Source organism: Moschus berezovskii, chromosome 9, assembly GCF_049115385.1.
Source record: "Moschus berezovskii isolate FMDL1 chromosome 9, NW_MosBer_1.0, whole genome shotgun sequence".
NCBI classification, from domain to species: domain Eukaryota; kingdom Metazoa; phylum Chordata; class Mammalia; order Artiodactyla; family Moschidae; genus Moschus; species Moschus berezovskii.
This window is the reverse complement of record NC_142468.1, coordinates 20,152,256-20,177,756: the sequence shown is the minus strand read 5'-3', so window position 1 is coordinate 20,177,756 and position 25,501 is coordinate 20,152,256. Positions and strand designations below refer to the sequence as shown.

Genomic DNA, 25,501 nt, shown 5'->3' with positions numbered 1-25,501 from the left:
AGACTATAAGCAAGATAAAGAAATTAAATACATAGTGTGCTCTGTAGATACTAAAGAGAATCCCTCTATGCAATTAGTATTTTACTGGGAGTCTACTGCATTCTGGCCTTGTTAAATATATTTACAAAGATATCCCTGCCTTCAAAGAGTTTATCATCTAGTACAGCGACTTATTAAATGCTTCTCAGAGAGATTATGGTAGTAATTTAACTTATATAGTGCAGGACAGAGCTCCAAAACTGTATGTGCTGTACACATTACTCTTGCCTTTGAAGTTCCTTAGCCTTTTCTATAACTCTGCCTTTTGTGCAATACATTCATTATGGCTAAAAACAGCATAGCTGTGTCATGAAACCTGGGGGAAAGATGTATCAATTAACAGACTGTGCAATTTACATTCTTTTCCCATGGCTAATTATTTCTATTTGACCATACATTTAGTCTTTGAAAGCCCCAGGGTTTTGAATACCGATGTTATCACATCAACATACTTGTTGCTGAGAAACATAAAATGAGGGCAATCAAATGTACCTCTGGTATAATGGTTTTCAGGGTATGAGATCAGGGCCGCCACATCATCCCGGGAATAAGTTAGAAGTACGAATTCTTGTGTCCCCAGGCTCCCGAGTCAGAATCTCTGGGGTGAAGTCCTCTAGTCTGTATCTTGACATGGTGATAAGGGAGAGTGGCTCGAGTCATTCAAACACATGTCACTCACTGGTGGATACTGATCAAAGCAGGTGAAGCAAGTGCGTGATTATCCAGGGTGAGTGCACTAGGTCCTGATTTCATGGTTTTGCTCCTTTTTGGAATATGCTTCAGACACTGACCAGGGTTGAGGCTTGAGACAGCTCCACATCTGGGTTATGAATGTGTATGAGGTGGGTATAGTAGGTGTATATGAAGTCAGGCTTCCCTTATGGCTCAGCTGGTAAAGAATCTGCCTGCAGTGCGGGAGACCTGGGTTCGATCCCTAGATTGGGAAGATCCCTGGAGAAGAGAAAGGCTACCCACTCCAGTATTCTGGCCTGGAGAATTCCATGGACTGTATAGTCCTTGGGGTCGCAAAGAGTTAGACACGACTGAGTGACTTTGGCTTTCACTGTCATAGTCAGGTGAAAGAAATCTGCTAACCAAAGATTAGATCTTGTCACTAGGTAACTAACAAATAGTGGCACACCTGTCACATGATGTTAAAGTACCCCAAAGGCTTTCAGAAACTTCTCGGGGTTGATGCTCCCTGTGTGGATAACGCATTTGCGGTTAACCTAGATATCTGGTGTCATAACCTATGGGTTTGCCTGCCTGTATCTTTGTGTCTTTCACCATCCCCTTGTTTCATCTTTCCACTTTGTCTCTTTTGCATAACAGAGTCCTACTCTTATTATTCTGTTCTTACTGGCTTAATATACTGCACTTGTGGAAGAGTTCTGCATTTCTTTAATTCTTAAAGCAGACAAATGGAGTATCTGTTATCAAGAGGTAAAAGCTAAACGAGATTGCATTGGTTTTAAAGTTATGTTGCCCTTGGAGGTTTTATCAAGGGTCTTCTCTTTCCCCTTCTCCCTAAATAGAAAAATCTTTGGGGAAAAAATTGTTAGAGGGATTATTAGAGTATGGCTAGGCTTTTTTTTTTTTTAAGTCTCTATTGAATTAGTTACAATGTTGCTTCTGTTTGATTTTTTTGGCCAAGAGGCACTTAGGGCCTTAGCTTCCTGACCAGGAATCTAACCCATGCCCCCTGCACTAGAAGGCTGAGTCCTGACCACAGGACTACCAAGGAAGTCCCCTTCGTTACTCATTTTTAAGATGATATTTTTTGTAAAGTTTGAACCTGGTTCCTCCTTTTCAGTTGCAGAAATAACGGAGATGGTTATATTTAATCTGATGTTTTAAGGCCCAGTTAGTGTGGAAAACCCTTGAGATCACCTTTGCCCTGTGTCCTGTTCCTCCCCCAACTTAGTTCTGCTCTCTCCAATCTGTTGCAGAGCCTCAGGGACTGATTCGGCCTTCTCCTTTCAGGTCATCTATTTTTGCTTTGTTTTTGTGGACGTGTTTTCATTAAAGTGTAACAGACATACAGAAAAAGGCACAGACCATCAGTGTACATCAGAGTGGGTTTTCCCACAGTGCACTTACCCGTGTCATCACTACCCAGATCAAGTTGGAACTTGACCAGCATCCAGACACCCTTCCTCCCACATGTCCCACTCCCTGTCACCTCCCTCTCCTCCCCAGCTGAACACAATCCTGAATCCTAAAGTCACACACTCACCATGCCTATCTGGGGGCGTCACGTCAGTGAAATCATCCCATATGTATTATTCTGTGTCTGGTGTCTTTAAGTCAACATTACGTTGGTGAGATTCGTCTGTGTTGCAAAGTGTTTGTTTATTTTCATTGCTGTATTATATATCCATTGTGAGAACACACCAGTTATTTTATCCATTCTGTTATTGAGCGTCTGGAGTGTTTCTGTTTTGAGGGTATGACGGGTTCCTGTACATGTCCTCTGATACATGTATGGATGTACTTCTTTTCAGTGTATACCTATCAGGGGAATGGCTAGCGTAGGATTTACATATATTCAGCTTCAGCAGAGGCTGTGAACCGGTTTGCCAAAGCGGTTGTAACCAGTACCCTCCTGCAGTGTGCGAGTGCTGATTGCTTCACATCCTTTCTGGCATTTGACTGTCTTTTTAATTTTAGCCACTCTCGCAGGTGTGTAGTGGTCCCTCTTTGTGGAGTTAATTTGCATTTTCCTGATAACTGATGATGTTGAGCACCCATATTTAATGGCTTTTAGATATCTTCTTTTGTGAAATTCCTTTTCAGGTATTTGCCCATTTTTCTGTTGGTTTGTCTCTCGTGTTAATTTTTAGGAGTTAATTATGTATGGATAAGAGCCCACTGTTGGATATGTGTTTTATGTATATTCTCCTGCTCTGTGTCTTTGGATGAATAGACGTTCTTAATTTTAATGAGTTTCAATCATTTTGTTTATGATCCTGTTAAAGAAACCTCTGACTCTGTCATAAGGATATTCTTCCATGATACAGTCTAGAATCTTTAGATATACATTTAAATTTAAGTGCAATTGGAATTGATTTTTATGCAAGTTTTGAGGTGAAGTTCAGGATTCATCTTCATATATGTATGTGTGTGTATATCACACACACACATATGAAAATAAATATAATGTGTGTGTGTGTGTGTATATATGCACACACTTTATATATATATATATAAAATCTCTGGACCATTAGGGTTTTACTTTTTGTTGTATTTTGTTTTGTATTTTTGCTTAGTTTTTATAGTGAGCTTTTTTTATTTTGGAGTCATTTTTATTTATTTATTTTTAGAGTCATTTTTAATTTGCAGACAAGTTGCAAAGAGAGTCCAGAGAATTCCCATGTACCCTTTGCCCATTTTCCCCTGTTCCCATTATCTTACATCACTATCATACATTTGTCACAGCTAAGGAGTCAGTGTGAATGCATTCGTATTAACTAAAGTCCTTGCTTTATTCAGAGCAGGACCATTAGGTTTTGACCAGTGCAAGTGCTATTGAGGAATGCTTTGAGACCACATCCTGCTAACTAAACCTTCAGTAACCAGCTCCACTGGAGTGACTTGTCTTAGATCTGAGCCTAAGCTGAAGAACTCAGCTGGGCTCAAGAGATATGAACGTAGGTCCCATGAGACCACTAGGAAGGAACTACGGAAATCCTGCAGTCAAAGGCCCTCCAGGTCTGACATCACCTTAAACTTTCATTTCCAGTTTTGAAAATCCTGCCTGAGTTTTGAAAGTACAATAAGCAGTCTTCTCCTTGAGTCCTTCAGGACTTTAGCTTTGTAACTTCTAACCAAAGTTTAAAATACACCAGTGATGAGCAGTTTTTTCATTTTCAGTCATCATGCCTAATATTACATCCCTAGGATTTATTTATCTTATAACTAGAAGTTTGTACCTTTTGAACTTTCTTTAACCACTTCACCCACTCTCCAACCTCTACCTTTGACACCTACTCTGTTTCTAGGAGTTTGGTTTTCTAATTTTATAAGGAACCTCCACATTGTTTTCCACAGTGGCTGCACCAATTTACATTGCTGCCAACAGCAATGTAATGCACAAGGGTTCCCTTTTCTCCAGATCTTCACTCACACTTGTTATTTCTTATCTTGCTGATAATAGCCATTCTAACAGGTGTGAGTTCTCATTACAGTTTAGGTTTGCATTTCCTTGACGGTTAGTGACGTTGAGCATCTTTTCCTACACCTGTCGGCCATCTGTGTCTTCTTTGGAAAACTGTCTATTCAAATTTTCTGCCCAGTTTTTAAAATTCAGATTGTTTGCTTTCTTTGTTCTTGAGTTGTATGAGTTCTTTGTACATTTTGGATATTAACCCCTTATCGGTACATGATTTGCAGATATTTTCTCCTGTTCAGTAGGATGCTTTTCCACTCTGTGGGTGATTTCCTTTGCTGCCCAGAAGCCTTTTGGTTTGATGTAGTCCCTCTTATTTAGTTTGGCTTTTGTTGCCTTTGCTTTTTGTGTCAGATTCAAAAGACGACTGTCAGGGAGCTTACTGCCCATGTTTTCTTGTAGGAGTTTTACTGTTTCGGATCTGCATTCAGGTCTTTAATCCATTGTGAGTTAACTTGTGTGTGTGATGTAAGGCGGTGGTATCGTCTAATCTGATAAACAGCTTTTTAGAGAGTGTTACTACCAGGTGCCGGGGGGAAGGAGACCTCAGGGTGCCCCTTTGGCCTTGGACGTGAGCATGTGGAGAGCTCCATGTCTGACTCAGTCTTCTCTCCCCTCTTGAGCTTGGGCCTGGGGAATGTCACTGTGCCCGAGTTCTGAGCAAGGGAGGACAGGCAGCTCTTGATACTGCCTGGCCTTTTATTGCCAACTCCCCCCCACCGCCCACACACACACACAGACAGATACAGAGACAGACAGACAGACACACACACACACACAGACACACACACACAGACAGACACACACACACACACACACACACACCCCTCTGCGAGACATCTCTGTACCACACTTCAGCAGTGCTAGTGTGCTTCAGAGTGTCCCTGACTGTCTTAACTATTTTTCCTTTTCAACTGAAAGTGCAGAAGCAGCCCCCGTCACCATGTTTTACTTTGACAGTAGACATTTAAATTGAAGCGAAAAGGTGAAGGAAGGCCCGCCAGCCACATTAATATTTTGTGAAATACTCATTGTTCTGTGACCGGGCCGTAACCCCTGTCCTGGACGATGCTTTTGCGGCTGGTAGGCCGGCCCCCGGAGGCACACACAAACCCGCATCATTTCTTCTCTGTCCTGCCCCTCCGCAGTACCATGAGCTCGCGACATTCTGCCAGCCCGGTGGTCTTCACCAGTGCCAGAAGTTCGCCGAAGGAAGAGCTTCACCCGGCCGCCCCCTCGCAGCTCGTGCCTTCCTTCTCGTCCTCTTCGTCCTCCTCCTCCGGCCCTCGGACTTTCTACCCCCGCCAGGGCGCGACCAGCAAGTACCTGATTGGATGGAAGAAACCCGAAGGAACCATAAACTCCGTGGGGTTCATGGACACCAGAAAGTAAGGACTCTGCTGCTTCTCTTGCTGTGCGCTTTGCATTTCACAGGACAGCGAACAGAAAAGCCTGGGGCAGTTTCCTGCAAGAGAGGAGACCGGGAAGAGGGTGGTTTGCTCGGGAAGTTATTTTTCTTCCCACGTGAAACGTGTCTTAAATTGTTTCTCTGCCACATTCCTTAAATAAGATGTATTGGAAAACCTTCAGATTTGAGAATCTCAAAGTCTCCTAGGAAAGAGTCTGTCTGAAGAACAAACTTCAGAATAATCGCCCCTTGGGTGTTAAGACCACACTTGTCCCTTTGATGCTATTAATCACAGCCTTCCTGTGTAATTCCTAACTGGCCCAGGAGGGACTATTAGAAAGTAAGTGACCACCTTGGAACATAAAGAACTTTTGACAAAATAGCACAGTTTATAAAGGATTCAGTCAATGACATTGTTTTTGTTTCTATAGAGATTGCATTTGGGATTCATACCCTGTGGTCTTTTTATTAGTAAGTCTGTTGCTAATTTTGGCTTAGTGGAGTTTATAGTTTCCTGTGAGAGAGTGATTTGTTCATCAGGCTTTTTATTTTGTATTTCAAACTGGTCTTGTTTCTCTAACAAGCACTTATCCGAATAGATTCTTAATATAATTGAACAGAAGTAATTCTCCTTTTCTCTCTTCTAATAGCTCTCCATTGACTTACTTCTTTCAGAGCCCATCACACCCTTGAGTCCACCTCGCCCACTTAACCTCTCCCCTCTCTTCCCCTTCTTTCAAGGCGTCATCAGAGTGACAGCAATGAAATAGCCCACCCCAGGCTGCGCGCCTCCACCAGGGACCTCCGGGCGTCCCCGAAGCCAACCTCCAAGTCTACCATTGAGGAGGATCTCAAGAAGCTCATTGACCTGGAAAGCCCAACCCCTGAATCCCAGAAGAATTTTAAGGTACAAGGCAGGTCTTGGGGTGTACGGCAGTCAGGGAAAGACTGGACAGGGCAGTTACATTCTCCAGGAAGTGGTGGTTCCCACCTTCTCCTCATCAGACCCCCGCACCTTCCCTCCATCACCCAGCCATCTCAATGTTTAATTCATGTGTTTTCCAAATGTCCTGTCCCTGTGGCCACATGTCTTGAGTCTGGGTTTATAGTAAACTTTCCCCACCTCCAAGGCTCCTTTTCTGCCACTGTATCCTCCTTATGATGCACAAGCTATGCTTTCTTGACATTATCACTCAGACAACATTGCTTCTTGGAACTCTGCAGACACACCCACAGCTCCGTTGTTGGGTGGCAAGTTTTCTGAAAGGGCTGTAGTGCCTTCTGTACAAAGGGTCCACAGTAGCCCCCAGGGTGTCTCCTGCCCTGCGTGTGCCCACAGCACCTGCACTCTGGCCTCACATCTGCTCCCTGCCCCTGGCCAGCAAGCCTACCAACCATACACTGCTTGCCGTTTAGTCCAGCAGACTGAGTTGGCACGTTTACCTGCAGAACTTTCTAGACTTTCTTCAGAAAGCCTTCTCTCTGCTCTCAGAATTCCAGACTAGAAATGCCTTCTCTAGAACCCAGACTCCCCTCCCCATAGAGTCCCAAACACTTGCTCAGAGTTTGTGGGTATGTCAGTGGCCAAATGTTTGCATGACCACGTGGAAAGATTATTTTTCTACCCACCTCAGCTTGGGAGGACCCTTCAAGCCCACCTCAGGCTGTGCTTTCTTGTCTCTATAAAGTGTGCCATCTCACTCCCAAACGAGCCAGCAGCTGGTGTTGGCTGAGCTGGGCCCAAACGTGTTGTATTTCACACTTAGCATAAGGTTTTCCTGTCTGCAGTGTACTGGGTGGCCCCACGAGAAGAGAGTCCACCGCTCCAGAGGGTCATGGGTGCACACTTTGATGTTTTCTGTTCTCGGTGTTCTCGGTTAAATGATTTGTAGTCTGTTTGAAGTGACTAAAAAGCTTAGTTTAAGAGGACCTTTGAGAATTGATGGAAAGTGGAAGCTGACATATTTCCTTCACCACTTACCATCCTCGGAGGGCGAGAGCCGTGCCCAGCATGATGAGCCGTGTGGTCTTGTCTCATCCAGGCCTCCTCGTCCCCATTCTAGTTTCTGTGCCCACACACGTTCCTCTTTGTGTGCGTGTGCAACGCGTGTGTGTGCGTTCCTCTCGAGAGGTCAGGTATACATCTGAAGCTGACAGATCAACGTCTCCAGAGATGAAAGGTACTCCAAAGACCATTCTGGAGTTTTGCAGAGAAATCACTGAGTTATTAACATAAGCATTAACATCATAAATCATTTTAAAGACTTAACATTCTGGATTTCTATTATTTCTGTTTTATAAGCCAGCACTTAACAGTTCTGACTCATCACCCAGGGCACAAATGGTTTCCTTAGCAACCCCGCAAAAGATAGTGCTTGAAACTTCTTTATCCATCAGAAACCAAAGAGGCGTATTAAAATTTTAAACTACCAGTTTCAAAATTATTTCAGATTTTTCCTGAGGTTAAAGGAAAATAAAATCTGCCCTGAAAGGAATCTTTCCTCCAATCCTTAGTTTAACATTCTTGGAAAGGGGTAAGCTCAGAACTTTCTTTCTTTTGATTTACTCCTGCAGTGAAAATAATTGAAAGCAAATGTCTGTCTTGCCCTTATTCCAGGTCTCGGCTTTTCTTTCCAAAGTGAACTACTTTAACATTCCTATTTGAAACAGGAGTGCACATGCTTTATGTGGTGACTATATTACCATGAGACCCTCTGCAAAGAAAGTGCTTCTGCTGGTTGAACTATTATGGGGAAAAGGCTGGGAGCAGGAGCTGGAAAAGTGCTCCGTTCTCTCTCTCGTGTCATCCTTTTTCATTTGGCTTCAGATGAGTTCAGCTAAGTAGCTCTGTGTGTCTTCTGAGACTTATCCGAACGACGTGCCTCTGCTGTGTCAACGAGGCCAGTGCACCCTTGCAAGGTCTCCCCGGCCACGCCTGGCTCAGGGCTCCAAGCCACTGCGTCAGACTCCAGGGTACAAGGAGTAGCCTACTCTGGGCGGCGATCCTTGGAACCCACTCACGCCACATTGGCAAGAGCTACCTGTGAGCCACCATGAATATCAAATGACGGGTTGTTCCCAGGCTCGTCTGCCAGCAGAGGGAGACGACTGCTGCAGGACGTGGGCACGCTCTGCTGGGCAGGCTGGAGCTGGGAGGTGGGTGGCTGCGAACCTCCAGGCAGCTGCTGTGAAACTCGTATCTCAAGGAAGATGGCAGAGCTGTAACGTTCTGAGAAACCTCATTGGCAGGCAGAGCTGGGATCACCGATTCTCCCTGAGGGCTGAATGCAGTCCGGCGAGTGAACAGAACAGTAGTGCAAACCACGAGCCCTGCTCTCCAGCCAGCACTCTCAGATACAGACCAAAGGAAGAGGCGTCACGCGGGGCCTGGTGTTTAGGAAGAGATGGTACTTGTTTATCACCAGTGCAAGAGTGATCCATTTCACCGAGAGCCGGGGCGTGTGAAAAGAGGGAGGAGAGGAAGGAGATGGACCCTGGCGCAAGAGCCCACCTCTCTAGGCCTGGCTTGATCAGACCTGATCAGTGGTGCCCAAATGATTTTAAAGTTCAAAATCCTTTTATTTCCTACTAACAGTTACACACGGAAGCCCAGTACATAGAACTGAGATGGCAGAATTTCTCTGATGGCAAGGGTGGGGTGTCTCGGGCTCCTGGGTCCCCCCTGAACACCTCGTTTCCCCAGGCAGTGATGCCAGGAAGAACTCTTAGGGCTCCTTGGAACAGAGTTGAAATCCCTCTTCCTAGATGCTCTCTAAAATCCTGAGTCTGCCAACCCCTGCGTTGTGGTTCTTTCCTGGGGCTGGCAGCACAGGGCAGCACCACTCAGCGATCTCAGCATGACCTCCAGGGAAGGCAGAGGGTGCCCTAGGAAACTGGGTAGGCGCCCACACCTTTGAGGCTAGAATTGAAGGGGACTGAGGGCAGGAGCCATCGCATGTGCTTGGACCAGACTAGTCCTGCTCTTTTTTAATAGAAAGCATCTAGGCAGACCACTTCCTTCCCTTTCCTCCCTTTAGCACAAGATGTTATAACTTAATAAATCATGCTGTCCAAAGGATCTCTTCAAGTAGCTATTTACCTTGAAGTATATTAATATTTCCCAAAGAGGCTGAAATTAGAACTGGAAAAAATTTTCTCCTCTGTAAATTTATCAGGGTGGGGATATTCACTGGAAAAGGAAATCCCTTGGCCAAAACCAAAGGTGCCAAAAAAGATGGAGAGCAGCTTTTTTAATAGATCTGAGATCTGGGCTGGTAGGCAGGAGCTTTATGTGACAGTTCTGGAACCTTGGACAGGTGGAGCAAGATGGTCTGCTTTCTCTTAATTTACAGTTGGCAAGCCATTTAACCTCTCTAACACCCGCTCTTGTGGGTGAGATGAGAAAGGAAATCATTTCCATACCAAGTCCCTGCCTTCTTAAAGACCCACATAGCATTTATCACAGCAGCTTAGTTTTCAAGGTAAGCACATATGTACTTTGGGTTTAACTCATCGTGAATTTTAAAAAGTGAACACAATTGGCTACACTTGGAGCTCATTTACAATGCATTTGATTAATAACTTTTTCATATGGATGTTGCAGCTGTGCCTGCCACATTGTGGACAGCTTTGACTTGATCAGCCCTTGGCTTGGTGGATGGAAGTGTGTTAGACCCCAGATCCCATTGAATGAGTCTGAGCATCAGCTCTGTTCTCAGCCTCCTAGATGGAGCTGTTCCCGTATCATTATCTCTCTGTCCCTTCAAAGCGGCATGGAAAGTTTCATGGTGGCTTCCTGCCAGCAGTGACTCAGCCCTCCTACTCACCTCCTCACCTGTTCCCCACATCGTTCTCCCTGCCAAGGTGAACAGTCTACTAAGAGGAGCTGAATAAGGATAACTCCGTTAACAGACCACATACTCTGTTGGCTTGCAGGATGCTGGCTGTTTCAACATTGTTAATGTGTCTGTTTTTTCCTTCATGAATGGGTTTCTCAGAAGCTTGCTGTTTGCACAAAAATCTCAAATAAAAATCTAATCTGGTCACAAAGGCAAAAGACGTTAACAAGAGATAAAGCCATCCGGAGCTTTTATCATTTTTATGTAACTGTATATATACTTGTTTTTTATAAAGATAACTTCCCTATTTTTATTTCACCAATAGAAATCCATCTTAAAAAATAATCTCCCAAGATCATTAAAAATAATATTAGTCATTCGAGCTTTCAAGAACCACCTATTATTTGAGTGACTGTATTGTGAAGATCAAAGGCTCTTGTTGCCTGGCAAACGTGCATCACTTGACAAGCTTCTGAGGATACCTTCCGGTGTCGTAGCTGTTTCCTTGGGGACCATAACATAATTTCGGAACACCACTGATGCATGCCATTGTGATCAGTCCAGCATTGCTTGGAATCCTCAAAATAATCTTGAGTGCTTCTGTGCCCCCATTTTATAGACAAGCCCCCATTTCATAGATGAGGAATTGGGTTCCGAGCGATGACGTGATTTGGTCAATGACATGGGATTCAAATAAAATCTGTTCTTAAAGTCTTGCTGTAACCATGACACAGTAGTGATGAACCCGCTTCGTCCCATATCTGAATCTTGCACTGAGCACTCTTCGGCTGCAGCAACATGCTGGGCGGTGAGGCTGTGTCGACCAGGAACTCTGATTTTGCCCTTGGGGATGTAGAGATGGGGGACCCTGAGGCCTCCTTTCTGGGCTTCAGGATTTGAAGGGTTGTGTCGATGAGAGTGATTTTGTTAACCCACCCATACCGCACCCCAGGTTGTGGGGTGTGACCCAGAAAATTGACTTCTGCTGTCCTGCTGCTGTTTTTCAGTTCCACGCACTCTCCTCTCCTCAGTCTCCCTTTCCCACCACCCCCACGTCCAGGCGGGCCTTGCACAGAACGCTGTCCGACGAGAGCATCTACAGCGGCCAGAGAGAGCACTTTTTCACCTCGAGGGCTTCACTTCTGGACCAGGCCCTGCCCAACGACGTCCTCTTCACTAGCACGTGCCCTTCCCTCCCCACGTCTCTCCCGTTGCGGAGGCCTTCATACACCTTGGGAATGAAGTCCTTACACGGTAATCCTGTCCTTAGCTGCCGCTGACAGCCCTGCTGATGATGACCCATGTCCCCCAAAACACCTGCCCCTCAGCTTGCTCAAGGATGGTAATTAGAGGAAGACATGCTTGCTTGCTCAGATTATCTGGGCTCCCTACCGCGCCATTCAGCCTCTCACCTAGAATCCCAGCCACAGGGTACGGACTCTGAGCCTCACCAGACCACACGACTCATCTTGGATTAGTTTCAGGTGTCCCAAACAATGATTTGATATTTGTATATATTGCGAAATGATCCCAAGATTAACCTCTGCCACCGTACATAGTTTCAAAGTTTTAAACTAAAAGTTTTAAAAAGGTTTTAAAAAGTTTTAAAAATTTAAGTTTTAACAGTTTAAAAAGTTTTCTTTCTTTCTGATGAAAACTTTTAAAATGTACTTTTGTAGTAGCTTTTAAATATGCAATACAGTATTAGCAGTAGTCACCATGCTATAGATTATATCCCCATGAATTCCTTATTTTATAACTAGAAAGCTGTACTTTTGACTCCCTCCAGCAATTTCTACTACCTCCACCCTACTTCTGGCAACCACCAGTCTATTCTCTGTAATTATGAGCTCACACCTTTTTAGATTCCGCACATAACCACACATAAGTGAGATGGATCATACAGTATTTATCTTTCTCTGACTTTTTTCATTGGCACAGTGCCCTCACTGTTCATCCGTGTTTTTGCAGATGACAAGATTTCATTTTTTAAAAAAATTTTTATTGGGTATAGTTGATTTACAACATTGTGTTAATTTCTGCTACATCCATTCCGTTCTGGCGCTCAGTCGTGTCCGACTCTTTGCGACCCCGTGGACTGTAGCCTACCAGGCTTCTCCGTCCATGGGATTCTCCAGGCAAGAATACTGGAGTGGGTTACTGTTTCCTTCTCCAGGGGATCTTCCCGACCCAGGGATCGAACCCGGGTCTCCCGCATTGGAGGCAGACGCTTTAACCTCTGAGCCACCAGGGAAGCCCATAGCAAAGTGATTGTTCTGTATGTATATTCTTAGAATGTAGTTCCTGTGCTATACAGTAGGACCCTGTTTTTATCCATTCTGTGAGGAACAGTTTGCACTGGAGCAGTGTTTTAAATCTCCTCCCTTCCTGGTTTGCTTTCTCCCTGCATCGTTCCTGCACCCCTAGCCCACATCCGTGACTACTGCGCTTCATCTCAGTCCTGTTCCCCACACAGTCCCCCTTCTCTGGGGCAGACATCCCTCAAGGATCACGCCAGCTTCTCTCCCCTCCCTCTTTATAGGAGGCCCACCTACAGCGTGAACCTGGTTTCTCTTTGCTCTAAAAGGCCACCCTCAGTGGACCAAAGTAGACACATGAACTGACCACGTTTTACCATCTGGACACTAGGAAGTGCCTCCTCCTGGTGACCTAAATAGTAACCTTGTTTTCTCCCCTTCTCTCCCTGCCCTGGGACCACTCTTCCTGCACGCCATTCCTGGTACAACTTCCTGCCTACGTCAGATACTTCTTTCACTTCCCCACTTTTTTTTTTAACCTTTATAGTGATAAAAATAAACCCTCTGGGAAGTTTTTGTGTGCATGTGTCATGTCACGGTAGGCGCTGTCCTCTGGAAGCTCACATGCTAAGGGAACAGCTGGGACACCTGCCTCCCACCCGTCCTTACTGTCCTGCGGAGGAAGCCTAGAGTTGAAGGGCTGGCCCTGAGGAAGGGAAGGGGAGCCCGCCCTCTGCAGCCCCTTCCCTCTCCTGTTGCTTTCCTGACAGTTAGGCAGCAGCCTCAGTGATCCCATGCCCCAATCTGAGCGGTCCTTGGTGGGCTGCTGTCCGTGACCTCAAGGGTGTGACTGCCACTGGGATGCATTGGGGAGCAGGAAACTTCTTTCTTTTTCCAAATGGAAATTTAGGACCCAGAGATTAAAAAAAAAGCAGAAAGAGTGTGTATGACATAACAAAACTGTCTATTCCAAAGACTCTGAAAAATGTGTGTGTGTGTGTGTATATATATAGAATCACTTTGCTGCACACCAGAAACTAACGCAACATTGTATATCAACTTTACTTCAATTTTTTTTTTCATTAAAAAATTATTCCAGCTTCTTACCCTTGGTGGGAGCAAGTTTAAATAGAACTGAGCCTTTAATATCAGGCAGTATTTGTTGATTTCCATTTTCTCATAATTTTGGTAATTTTAAGCACATTAATAACTAGCAGCTGCACTGCAGAGCAGTCCTTTATGTAATCTGCAAGGGAAAGCAAGCACTAAATATACTCCGGTTTATAGACTATCATAATTGGCAAAACTTTTTAACTCCTTGTAAGCAGTTACTTCCAGAGTCGCTTACAGATTTTAACGGAGAGCCTCGCTTTTGGCTCCGTGTCTGGGTGGATTTTAGTGTCATGGTCTCATTGTGACCTTTCCCATGGAGGCACCCGCTCTGCCCTCACAGCTTCTGCCCCCATGGAGCATCTGCATTTCCTGAGCTCTGTGTGCGTCTCCTCCACCTGTATGAACCCGAACAGTGGCAGGGTGCCCTCCACTGCACAGAGGGACTCATTGCACTCATTCTGCCCATCCCCAAGCTAAGCAGTGACTGGGTGTTACTATGGATTGATATTTGTGTTTTTAAAAATTTTCACCTTGGAAGGGGTTTGGGATGTTGGACTGCTGTAAATCGAAAACTGATACCAAGAGTTGCTTAGCGTGTCCTTGGGAAAGAGAAGGATACCAACACCAGTGAACCGATGTTAACTCCACTGAGCGATCCAGCACCCACTGTCACATGCTCTTATTTGGTTTTCACACTATCCTGGATACACCCAACTGCAGAAACCAGTGGACCATCCCTGGGACACAAGGCAGACACAAGCCAGGGATATGTCTGTCCCTCAGCAGTCCCAGGGACACAGAGAGTCCACATGGAGGGAATCAGATCCCAGGTTCCAAGGCAGATAAAAATTAGCTTCACGGTCCCCTCAAACATGCATCACCAAGCCTCCTGGTCTGGCTGCAAAATGCAGCGCTCTGATGAAGTAGGTCCCTTCACCCCAGCCTGAATCCCTTGACTCTGGGAGGAAAAGTGAGGTGCCAAAACTGCCCTGGGTCTCTCTGTTAGACAAGTAGCTCCTGCAAAAGCAGCCACATTACCTCAGTACAGAACTAACTTTTCCCAGAGCCACACCATTAGAAATGGGACACTGGGAAGTTACACAAAAAGGAATTAAGATTGAAGGAAGTCAGATAGAGAACCCACCTACCATAAGAGATGTAAGACACCTGAGTTTGATCCCTGGGTGGGGAAGATTCCCTGGAGGAAGGCATGGCAACCCACTCCAATATTCTTGCCTGGAGAATCCCATGGACAGAGGAGTTTTGCAGGCTACAGTCCATATGGTCACACAGAGTTGGACATGACTAAAGTGACTTAGCACACAGGAACACAATTAAGTCATGAGTAATTTATGAAATGCTTCTGTATAGCATTTTCCAGATATTTTTGCAGATAAAAGTATATGATGAAATCTCATTTTGAGATTGTCTTTTACAAAAGAGTACCACAACAATGCCATACTCAATAACAGATGTTATATTTTAAAAGTATAAAAACATTTTGAAAAGTTGTATGTAATCTCCTGCCCTGAATTACATAAATAATTTAACTTCAGAAAGAAAAAAAAAAGATCAAAGGAAGTCCGTTCCTAGTTCTGCTCAGCTTTAGTGTGACCACTAATGGTCTGTTAGACTAGAAACTGATTCCAGGTAACAAATGACTTATCTGCTATGGTTACAGAGAATGGGTAAAACTTTGAGTGGGTCTCCAGTGGGGCTGAAGCCTCTTATCCCTCATCCATTCCTGCAGGAGAGTTCTCGGCCTCGGACAGTTCCCTCACCGATGTCCAGGAGACCCGCAGGCCGCCCATGCCCGACCCCGGCCTGATGCCCCTGCCTGACGCTGCTGCGGACTTGGATTGGTCCAACCTGGTGGACGCCGCCAAGGCCTACGAGGGTGAGTCCGCGGACAATCCTGGCTGGGCCACACGCAGGTCAGGAGCAGTGTCAGTGCTCATGACTTGCTGACAACACACGCATTTCAGCACAGCCAGAAATCTGTTGAGCTACAGTTCTCAACCACTCAGGGCCCACACCGTTAATTTTAACCAGGTGGAATCCAGGGTTTCCTCTAAGTGGGAATTCGTAACATGGATGCCTCACCTCCCCATATCTGGGAAGGGCAGAGCTCAGCGGCATTGCAGCTGTCACTTAACTGAAAATAGCATGTGTCCAGGGAGCGTTTTTCATCCCATTGTGAAGACATCATTGCTCAGCGCACAGTTGCATCTCTTAGGATGCTTGTTCCGGCCCCTCTGCCCTTCTCACTCATCTCTCAGGGGAGTGATGGCGTGTACTTTCTGCCTGTTTCATCCCCAATCAGCCCACTGGCAAGTGCTTGCGTTAAGCCAGTGGCCCTTTAAATGCAGGCCCTTATTAGATAAGTGCTGGCCTGATCTGCTGAAATAGAAAAAACAAAGTGATGCTGTCCATGTGGACCTAACGGTTGTCATTGTTGTTAGTCTCTCAGTCATGTCCAGCTCTTTGGGACCCCATGGACGGTATAGCCCTCCAGGCTCCTCTGTTCATGGGAGTTTTCCAGGCAAGAATACTGGAGTGGGTTGCCATGCCCTCCTCCAAGGGATCTTCCTGACCCAGGGATCGAACCCAGGTCTCTTATGTCTCCTGCATTGGCAGGCAAGTTCCTTACCAGTTGTGCCACCTGGGAAGCCCAGTATAACAATCTCTAGGTCCATCCATGTTGCTGCAAAGAAGTTTTGTTTTTTTAATGAGAAAAACTTCTAAAACTTGATTTTGTTTCTTGGCTCAGGCTTAAAGTGAGTGTTTTTTGAAACAGGTGGTGTGAACCTAAGCTAAAGCCCACCAAGGTAGCCAGGAGTCTTTTTGGAAAACATACTTCAAGAAGCTCAGTACTACCTCTTTAATATATTTTGTGCTGTCACCGAGTGGAAAGCATTGGTCTGCAAATTTGGCACAAGGCCTGTTTCCAGGGAAACAATAGAATGCAGCTTTTATAAGCAAGGGAAAAGCTAGAACAGAAATCAAGTCACAGAAACTATTTTTAAAAGAGAATTCATAATGTTACTATCCTCTTCCAGTTAAAACAGTAAAAAAAAGAAAATTTCCTACAAGGGAAAAATTAAGTTTCCAATGCATTCTTGCCCCGTGATTAGGTCTGACTGTGCGTGTCGGTCATTTCTTGGTGTTTGACAGAGAGGGCCCAGGATGTGGTCCCACAGTGCTGAATGGTTTGACAGAGAGGGCCCAGGATGTGGTTCCACAGTGCTGAATGGTTTCTCCTCTCCTCTCTAGTCCAGAGAGCCTCGTTCTTTGCTGCTAGTGATGAAAACCATCGGCCTCTGAGTGCTGCATCCAACAGTGACCAGCTTGAGGACCAGGCCCTTGTCCAGATGAAGTCATACAGCAGGTTAGTCACCCGGTGGTGAGGGCGCCACTCTACACCATGTGTCTCCCCCACTAGTGTCAGAGAGCAGGCATGGGGAAGGGGCGGCGGAGGCCACACCTGAGAGAAGCTCATCACTGCAGTGCCAGACGTTTCACTTTTTAGTTAGACTGCTTTGTAGCCAAATACTCTAAACACCCTTAAACTGTTCTTGATGACTTAAAGTCATCATTATGAGTATTCATTATTTAATGCCATAATACATTTATGCCCTCAGGGTTTATTAAGTAAGAGAAATTGTGCTAAACATCCTTGGGCTCCTATGCGTTTCGTCTTTGAGTCTGTCCATTTTGAAGCTGTCAGTAGGTCATGCTTGTAAATGAGCCTGCATCTTAGCAACTCCCAACATTCTGCTTTAGACCTACGTAAGATTTATGTAAAATAAGTAAGAAAAGCTATAACTGAATTAAGAATATGGACTCTGGCTTCTCCTATTAGAGGCTGACTTTTTCACTTTCCTGCCAGTTTGCAAATGGTGAAGCTGTTGGATAAATGTGTGATGTTTCTATATGTAAAAGCATCCCAACAGTCGTAGTAAGCCCTCCTTGATACAGAATAATTTCATCAGTTTGAAATCTCTTAAAACCTTTTGAGGATGATTAAGAATCCAGGTGTGGGCTTCCCAGGTGCCTCAGTGGTAAAGAATTTGTCTGACAAGCAGGAGACACGGATTCTATCCCCGGGTTGGGAAGATCCCCTGGAAAAAGAAATGACAGCCCACTCTAGTATTCTCGCTTGGGAAATCCCAGGGACAGAGGAGCCTGGTGGGCTGCAGTCCATGGGGTCACAAAGAGTTGGACACAACTTAGTGACTAAACAACAACAAGAATCCGGGTATCTATAAAACTTGGTCAGAAACAGCCAGTAACGGGAAGAGGGAGGTTGGCATAGATTGCACAGATATACTGGGGACTTGCGCCTGAAGACTTCTTAAGCAAGTCTGTAAGGAAACCCTCTTCACAGAGAAAGTATCAGAGTAATGGATCTTTTGTTGTGAGTGTAACAGACAGATGCTTCATTTATCCTGTTGTTGGGACAGTTAGGGAGGTAAAGTGGTGGTTAATTTGGCTGTTGGGAACTTTTTAAAAGAGGAGAGCCCTAAATGTCCCTTATTAGGGTGAAGAGAAGTCTGAGTGAGCAAAGACTGTTCTCGTGAGAAAGGGTTATTAAACAGTACTTTCCCTGGTGGCTCAGACGGTAAAGCGTCTGCCTACAGTGCAGGAGACCTGGGTTCGATCCCTGGGTTGGGAAGATCCCCTGGAGAATGAAATGGCAACCCATTCCAGTACTCTTGCCTGGAAAATTGCATGGACTGAGGAGCCTGGTAGGCTACAGTCCATGGGGTCGCAAAGAGTTGGACACAACTGAGCGACTTCACTTTCAGTTTTCACTTTCATGCATTGGAGAAGGAAATGGCAACCCACTCCAGTGTTCTTGCCTGGAGAATCCCAGGGGCGGAGCCTGGTCGGCTGCCATCTATGGGGTCGCACAGAGTCGGACACGACTGAAGTGACTCAGCAGCAGCAGCAGGATCTATAGAAGCCTAAGATGAGGGTGATGACTGGGTCTTTGTTCAGTGTGGATGAGCAAATGCAAATGGAGTTTAATGTTTTTAAAGTTGATCAGTACAGTCACAGACACAGAACTTATCTTTGCAAACCTTCAGAAGTCAAGATAGGCTACTGAGAGTTACTGACAACCTGCCGTGGCCACGTCAGCCCTCCCGAGATGGGGGGGAGTGGACTCAATGGCTTGTGAAGGATAGTCGTGCCCCAGCATCAGTGTTTTCTGTTCAGAACCACTCTTATTCTGTCACATCTTTGGCTTTCCAACGCATCCAGACTGGCCTGTGAGGTTGTGGATTTCAGCTGACCACTTCCCTTTTAAAATCCATTCACTGTCAGGTTTTAATTGGTCATCCTGCCTTAGAAGTTGGGAGATCATTATCATTCCATTTTATTTACAGTCTTGTGGCATCCATGCTGGGCCTGCTGATGTAGAATAAGCAGAAGACATGGACAGAGATTATTTTAGGTCAGGAAATTCTAACTTGAACTTTTGATTTTTAAAGTAAATTTACTTTAAATAAGCTGTGTCCATGTCTTCTGCTAATTCTACATCTACAACAGGCGCATGGTGGCATGGAATGTTTTTGGTGTTAGAAACTTTTTTAATTAAAAAACAAAATATAAAGTACCTCTTATTTCATGATGCCAAGAGTTCATTCAGTCGCCAGCTCTTCCCCCCTTGACCTCTGGAAAGAGGCAGCTGCCTGTTGTCTCCATGGGAGCCTTCAGACTCTTTGTTTGTGGGAGGCTGAGGTGGTGTCTTTGGATAGAATTCACCCAGAAACTTTTGGAGGCTTGAATTCATGTAGAGAAGAGTCAGTGAAGAAGAGTTGATAGGTCTCCCGGCCCTTGCCCAGCTGTGTGGTCTGTCCAGCCAGTTACACGTGTTTCTTTCCCGCTCGCCTCCTCTCTTTTTGGTGATCACTGGCTTAGAAGCATTTTTAGCACTGAAATGAAATGGGAGAAAGTTGTGGGCCTTAGAGTTTGCTGATCATAATAGTGAAGAACTTAAGACACTAGTAGTAAAGAATTCACCTGCCAATGCAGGAGACCCAGGTTCAGTCCCTGGGTGGGGAAAATCCCCTTGAGGAGGGAATGGCAACCCACACCAGTGTTCTTGCCTGGGAAAATCCTATGGACAGAGGAGCCTGGTGGGCTATAGTCCATGGGGTTGGAAAGAGTCAACACAACTGAGCAATTGAGCACACATGCATATGACAAACTTCTGAAAGATGTCGTCATATTTTTTAAATATTTAAAGATATTTAGTCTTAAGAGATGGACACAATAACGTAGCTGCCACTGGGTTGAGTGGCCACAGGCTTTACTCACCTAGGTTGCCCCAAGATAGGGCCTGAACTGACCTTGCCCCCCACCCCCAGCAGGTACACACAGAGGAGGAACTCTCTTCTTAAGGCCACTAAAGAGATCCCTTTCACTGTTTGACAGTGTATCTGCCAGAAAGCCCCTCTTGTGCTGCCAAAGAGACCATTTTCATTTATTGTCCCGTATTCTTTTTGTCACAAAGATGCAGAATCTTTAAGGAAGCTATTGATTGGCTATAGTTCACGCTTGTATTACCTTTTGTTAAAACTGCCATTTCCCTTTTTTAAAAATGAAAATGTACATTGTGTCACCATACTGAGTAATTTGACATTGAAAACCATTTTATAAATACAGCCAAGTCCTTTAAAAAAAACAAAAGAAACACCAGACAAACCCAGCCATGGAGAACTCCTGCCTACATGGTCTTTTGTCTCTTGTTCCCAGCAGTAAAGATTCCTCTCCCACTCTGGCTTCTAAAGTGGACCAGCTGGAAGGTATGCTGAAGATGCTTCGAGAAGATCTGAAGAAGGTAAACATATTCTCCAAGCAGGTTATCCTGTCCACGCAAGCTGCCTTGAACTGAGAGAGCCCTTTGTCAACAGTTTCAGTGGAATAAGTTGTGGGCGTTCTCCCTGCTTTCTCAATACACACGTTTGAGGGGTCTGCTTGAAGCTTGGTTCCCACTGACATGCGTAGTGCAAGAAGGCTTTCATTGTCATGTGCATACAGAAAAAGCATTCCCTTTTTTGGAAAATGCCTTTAAACCTCAGCCAGCCCCCTCTGGGCCCTATCCCAGTCTCCCAGTGCACACACACATCCTTAGTGTTATTCAGGCTCTTGCACCAAAAGAACCAGTTGCTGTTCCTTTCTTGAGTGACTTTACATTATTAAGACAGCAGCCCCTAGATCAGTCACCTAGAATGTAAGACAGCCCTTATAGCTTGAGACATTAAACTATGCACTCATGTATTTACATTCCAAAATAAACCTGTAGTAGCTGTCTCTGGAAGTCCTGTTCCCTGGGTGAGGACATCTTAACATACTATTGACCAGGGATGTGTCAGTATTTTTTAGAGTGATGCAGTTAACATCACCATATACAAGTTAGTCATTGTCATTCACATTTTGCTCTGTTAGGTTTTTGTTCCAACCTTGTGTATATTATAAATGCAAGTTTATTTCCATAAAATTTTCAAAAATGATGCACTGCGTAATTGAGTGAGGAAGAATTTTTCAGTGAATTTTATGCCGATACTGTCCCTGATTGTCCTAGCGACACACATACTAGCATCTCAGAAGATACTAGTTCTTCAGAATATAGTTCTGATTCAGACGATGTGCCTATTAGACCAGCAAAAAGACCAAAAACCTTAGTGATTGATTCTGATATGGAACATGAAAATGAAACCCACGGTGCTGGAAAAGACTTTACAGGTGTGTCAGGTGTAACTATTGAATGTAATAACCTGCAGAGTGTCAGTGAAATAATTTTGGGTCGGCCAGAATAAAAATTGCCAGCCATAGGCTTTAGTTCCTGCAGAAATCCGCCAGTCAATAATTAAGACCCAACGCCAGGCCCTTTGTCAGCTCTTTAGTGGAGTGAAGGGTGCACACAGATCCACAGCCACGCCTAGCAGCTGGGCAGAGTGGGACCACCCTCTTAGTTCTCCTGCTCTGCTCGCCCTCCCAGGAAAAAGAAGACAAAGCTCACCTTCAGGCCGAGGTTCAGCACTTGCGAGAGGACAACCTGAGGCTGCAGGAGGAGTCCCAGAACGCCTCGGACAAGCTGAAGAAGTTCACGGAGTGGGTCTTCAACACCATCGACATGAGCTAGGCCGGAAGAGGCGGCCGAGGGGTTGCCTTCCCCTTAGTCCCGCCTTTGGAGGCATCCTCTGAGCTCCCGCCCCAGTGTCCGACTTTGCCCCCTTCTGGGGAGTGCACCGCCTGACAATTGCAGATCAACAATCATTATCTGCCTTTTGTAGAAAAGAAAATGAAAAAGGTAAATAAAAATTTTAAAAAAGTAAAATAAAAGTTTAACTGCTAAAATGTGAATGTCTTTATTTTTTTGCACAATATCTTTATCTGTTATGTATTTAAAAAGAAGCTGGGCCTAGGACCCTCCCAACCCCCCGACACTGGCCCATCTGCCTCTATTTCCATCAGCTCTTTCTTATCTATTTCAGGTAACCCAAGCTTTCCTTTGTTATCCTGACAAATGTCATTGTTCCTAGGAAAATAAAGTTTTTAAAAACTGCTTATTTGGGGAGGGGGATTTCCTTACCTTTGTTGCTAAAAATGCCTGGGGAGGGAGGTGCTTTCAGAAAATGCCTGCCTCCCTCAAATGGCTTGTGCATGAGCTAGTGATATCTGTCCCTGTCTTACAGAGATCAGCAGGATTGGGGTTACTTAACAAATCAGTGACCCAGAGAGAGGCAGAGACGGAGCCTGCAGGCCACGCCCCTTTTCCATCTTGCATTATGACATCACTACTTCTTCCTACCTTTCCCTGGGAAAATGGTCCTAGGTGCTGTGTGCTCCTCTGAGCCGGAGCCCTTTGTTTGGCTTAAGTGAGTCCTTCTGTATTAGAATCAGCCTTTCTGACACTTCGTGGGTCCAAACAGTAATTGGTTACAGAATTCCTCCAAACTAAAAAAATCTTAAGATTTGTATGCATTTATGGTCAAAAGGATAGTTTCTGTTTGAGATTTTTAAAGTTATCAATGTGGCAAAATTGTATTTTTAGCTCGTTCAAAATGATCTTACTGATGAACTAGTAAATCCTTCTCTCCAAAGCAAGACTTTACCAGCATTTGTAACTAGGAAAAAAATGAATGTTGAATTGTGAACTTTAATACTTACTTGTTAGGAGCAATGACTGTGGTGATGGAAAGGCCTTTTGAGACCTGCATGTCCCAGTGTACAATTTCCGCCCAGCATTTCCTGCATCCTTGTGTGGCCAGCTACAGGGTTCTGCTGCAGAAGTGATTGGCGCGCTACTTTTCTTGTCTACTGATGGAGCTGCTTTGGGCCCCTGGCCACTGTTCCACGGCTCTTGGTCCTGCACAGAACAGAGACACTGGGTCACTAGTGTTGAGAGGCCCCGGGAGCCCCTGGTGGCCTTGTTTCTTGCCTTCACAGTTGTCGCCAAATTGTCCCCTGCGCCCTTCACTGGTGACTCTGGTCTAAGAGAATGTTCAGCAATCCAGCGGTATCTGCTCTGAAGTTCCCTGCCCCAAATAATCTCCACCCAGTCCTCTCTCCATCCCTGAAAAAAAAATGGGGTGGAGTTCCCCTCTTCTCCCCCAACCCGCATCACCACACTTTTATGCTGCAGTTTCATTCATAATTGTGGCTTCTTTATGGGATTTTTTTTCTTTCTGGTGACATTTCTCTCATGGAAATAGGAAGATTTCGGAGTGCTTTGTAAAGATCTCAGTTGTCTGTCTCTTTCTCTCTTTGACTTGTATGAAGGAGATTGTACATTGCCTGATATCTCTTTGTAAATGAGAAATAGCACTAACATCCAAGCATTCTGAAGTCTTGCTTATCCTTCTGAGTTTAGTTTTTATTTTGTCTTACATTTTGTTTGGGGACTTGGGGCAAGCTATTTATTAGAGTTTTGCAACAGAGTTCTTGTTTGAAGCCTTTAAAGACTACTTGTAAAATTCAAATAATAAAATTCATTTTAAACACTCTTTTAAAACGCCTTGGTATTATTGCTTGAGGTAGTATTTGAAAGACCACCCAGTATATCTCACTGACCCTCCTTGTATCCTTATTTTTCCATCACACTCCATATCACCCAAGATGATTCTTGAAAGTTTGTCCCTTTTAGAATTTGAAGTTCTTTTTACTCTCTATTCACATATCCATAGAGAATTCCTGATGTGCCTTTTCTGCTTATGATTTAATATTTGCAGAGCACTTTATAATTAGTTCCCTCTTCATTATCCATATGTGGATTTTCCATACCAACATTGTCATTCCCTGAGACCAACACATTTTTGGACTCGTCTACTGCATCTCCCCAGCTCTCAATGTTAGATGTTATATGCTCAGGGAATACAAATGCCTGTTAATATTAGACTGTGCAAAATGTAATTAGGAAAGTTAATCTGCTGAAAAAATCATAATGCATTCCAAAGCCAAATGGAACCAAATTTTTAAAATCTGCCATGCCACTGTTCCTCTCCAGTGGTGCAGCTAATTGGCAGCAGACACAGTTTCTTCCTTTTATTTGGTTCGACAGTTCTACAAATTCTGGAATTATAAGACAAACTAAGAGTGGGGGCCACAGGACACCCCAATTAGCAAATTAAAAAGCAGGGGGGTTTGCTTGTTTGTTTTGTTTTACCCGGTTTAGAGGGTTTACACGCTGTTTCTGAAGGGCTTGGGTGTGGGTTGCCGGTTTCTGGGAGAAAGCGCCATGGACCTACATTGACGGAGGATCTTCTGAGCTGACTGGAGGAGCCGGTTGGTTGTGCTCTTGAATCTGCTGCAGGTGGTAAACAGATGGGGTTGGGTTGGATTACTAACTCTGTGGGTGGAGATATAAATGGTAACACAAGAGCAAAAGAAATCGGCCCAGCAAGCTGAGGCCATTTGCCTCTGGCTGATGGGGAACAATGGCCTGAACAGACTGCAGTCGCACAGTGGATATGTGTAGCTCCCTGGTGCTGTCTCCCAGAAGGAGCAAAAGGGAGCTTAAAGTGCGTGGTGACCCACTTTGGTCAGAAATGGGCTTAAACAGTGAAGACTTGGCCATTGTTAGATGAGCTGTGTTACTTTAAAAGAATAATAGCACAGTATTATTGGTTACCTTTTCCCTGTATGAATTACGCCACTACTGAGCTGTCCATAAGGGATCAACATACTCTAATAAAGACATTTGGCTTGGACTCAAATCCGATCTGCGCTTCCCTGATGGCTCAGCATTAAAGAATCCGCCTGCAATACAGGAGACGCAGGAGACATGGGTTCAGTCCCTAGGCCGGGAAGGTCCCCTGGAGGAGGAAATGGCAACCAACTCCAGTATTCTTGCCTGGAAAATCACATGGACAGAGGAGCCTGGCATGCTGCCGTCCAAAGAAAGGGTCACAGAGTCAGACACAGCTGAGCATGCACGTGGACCCCGTCCATTATGTAGTAGCGGTGTCTTCAGGTAAATTACCTGATAGCTTTGAGTTCAGTTTCCTATCTGGTAAAGTTATTATTTTAAGGATTAAGTGGGATCGTGTGTAAAGCCAGTGGCTGGCAAATTCAAGGCACTCAATAAACATGTCTTTCACTGTCCTCCGTCTCCAATATGTTAAGGCTTTTATGTTGTTTTTCTAGGAGAGAGTCCTGACATGTTAAT

General features: G+C 44.8%; 1 protein-coding gene across 9 annotated transcripts in view; it reads left to right on the top strand.

Annotated features, from left to right (window-relative positions):
• The window catches only part of SIPA1L1 (signal induced proliferation associated 1 like 1), a 388,842-nt gene extending 364,983 nt beyond the window's left edge, over positions 1-23,859 (top strand). For 7 of the 9 annotated variants that reach the window (XM_088839488.1, XM_088839490.1, XM_088839489.1 and 4 more), the window contains 7 exons: positions 5,356-5,595; positions 6,357-6,522; positions 11,461-11,707; positions 15,575-15,721; positions 17,098-17,212; positions 20,587-20,671; positions 21,833-23,858. In XM_088839488.1, the coding sequence (XP_088695614.1) occupies positions 5,356-5,595; positions 6,357-6,522; positions 11,461-11,707; positions 15,575-15,721; positions 17,098-17,212; positions 20,587-20,671; positions 21,833-21,976 (1,144 nt within the window). In that variant the 3' untranslated portion in view covers positions 21,977-23,858. Of the gene's footprint in view, positions 1-5,355; positions 5,596-6,356; positions 6,523-11,460; positions 11,708-15,574; positions 15,722-17,097; positions 17,213-20,586; positions 20,672-21,832 lie in introns of all 9 variants that reach the window. The other 2 variants (XM_088839495.1, XM_055437158.2) reach the window with 2 other exon arrangements.
• The last annotated feature ends 1,642 nt before the right edge of the window (positions 23,860-25,501 follow it).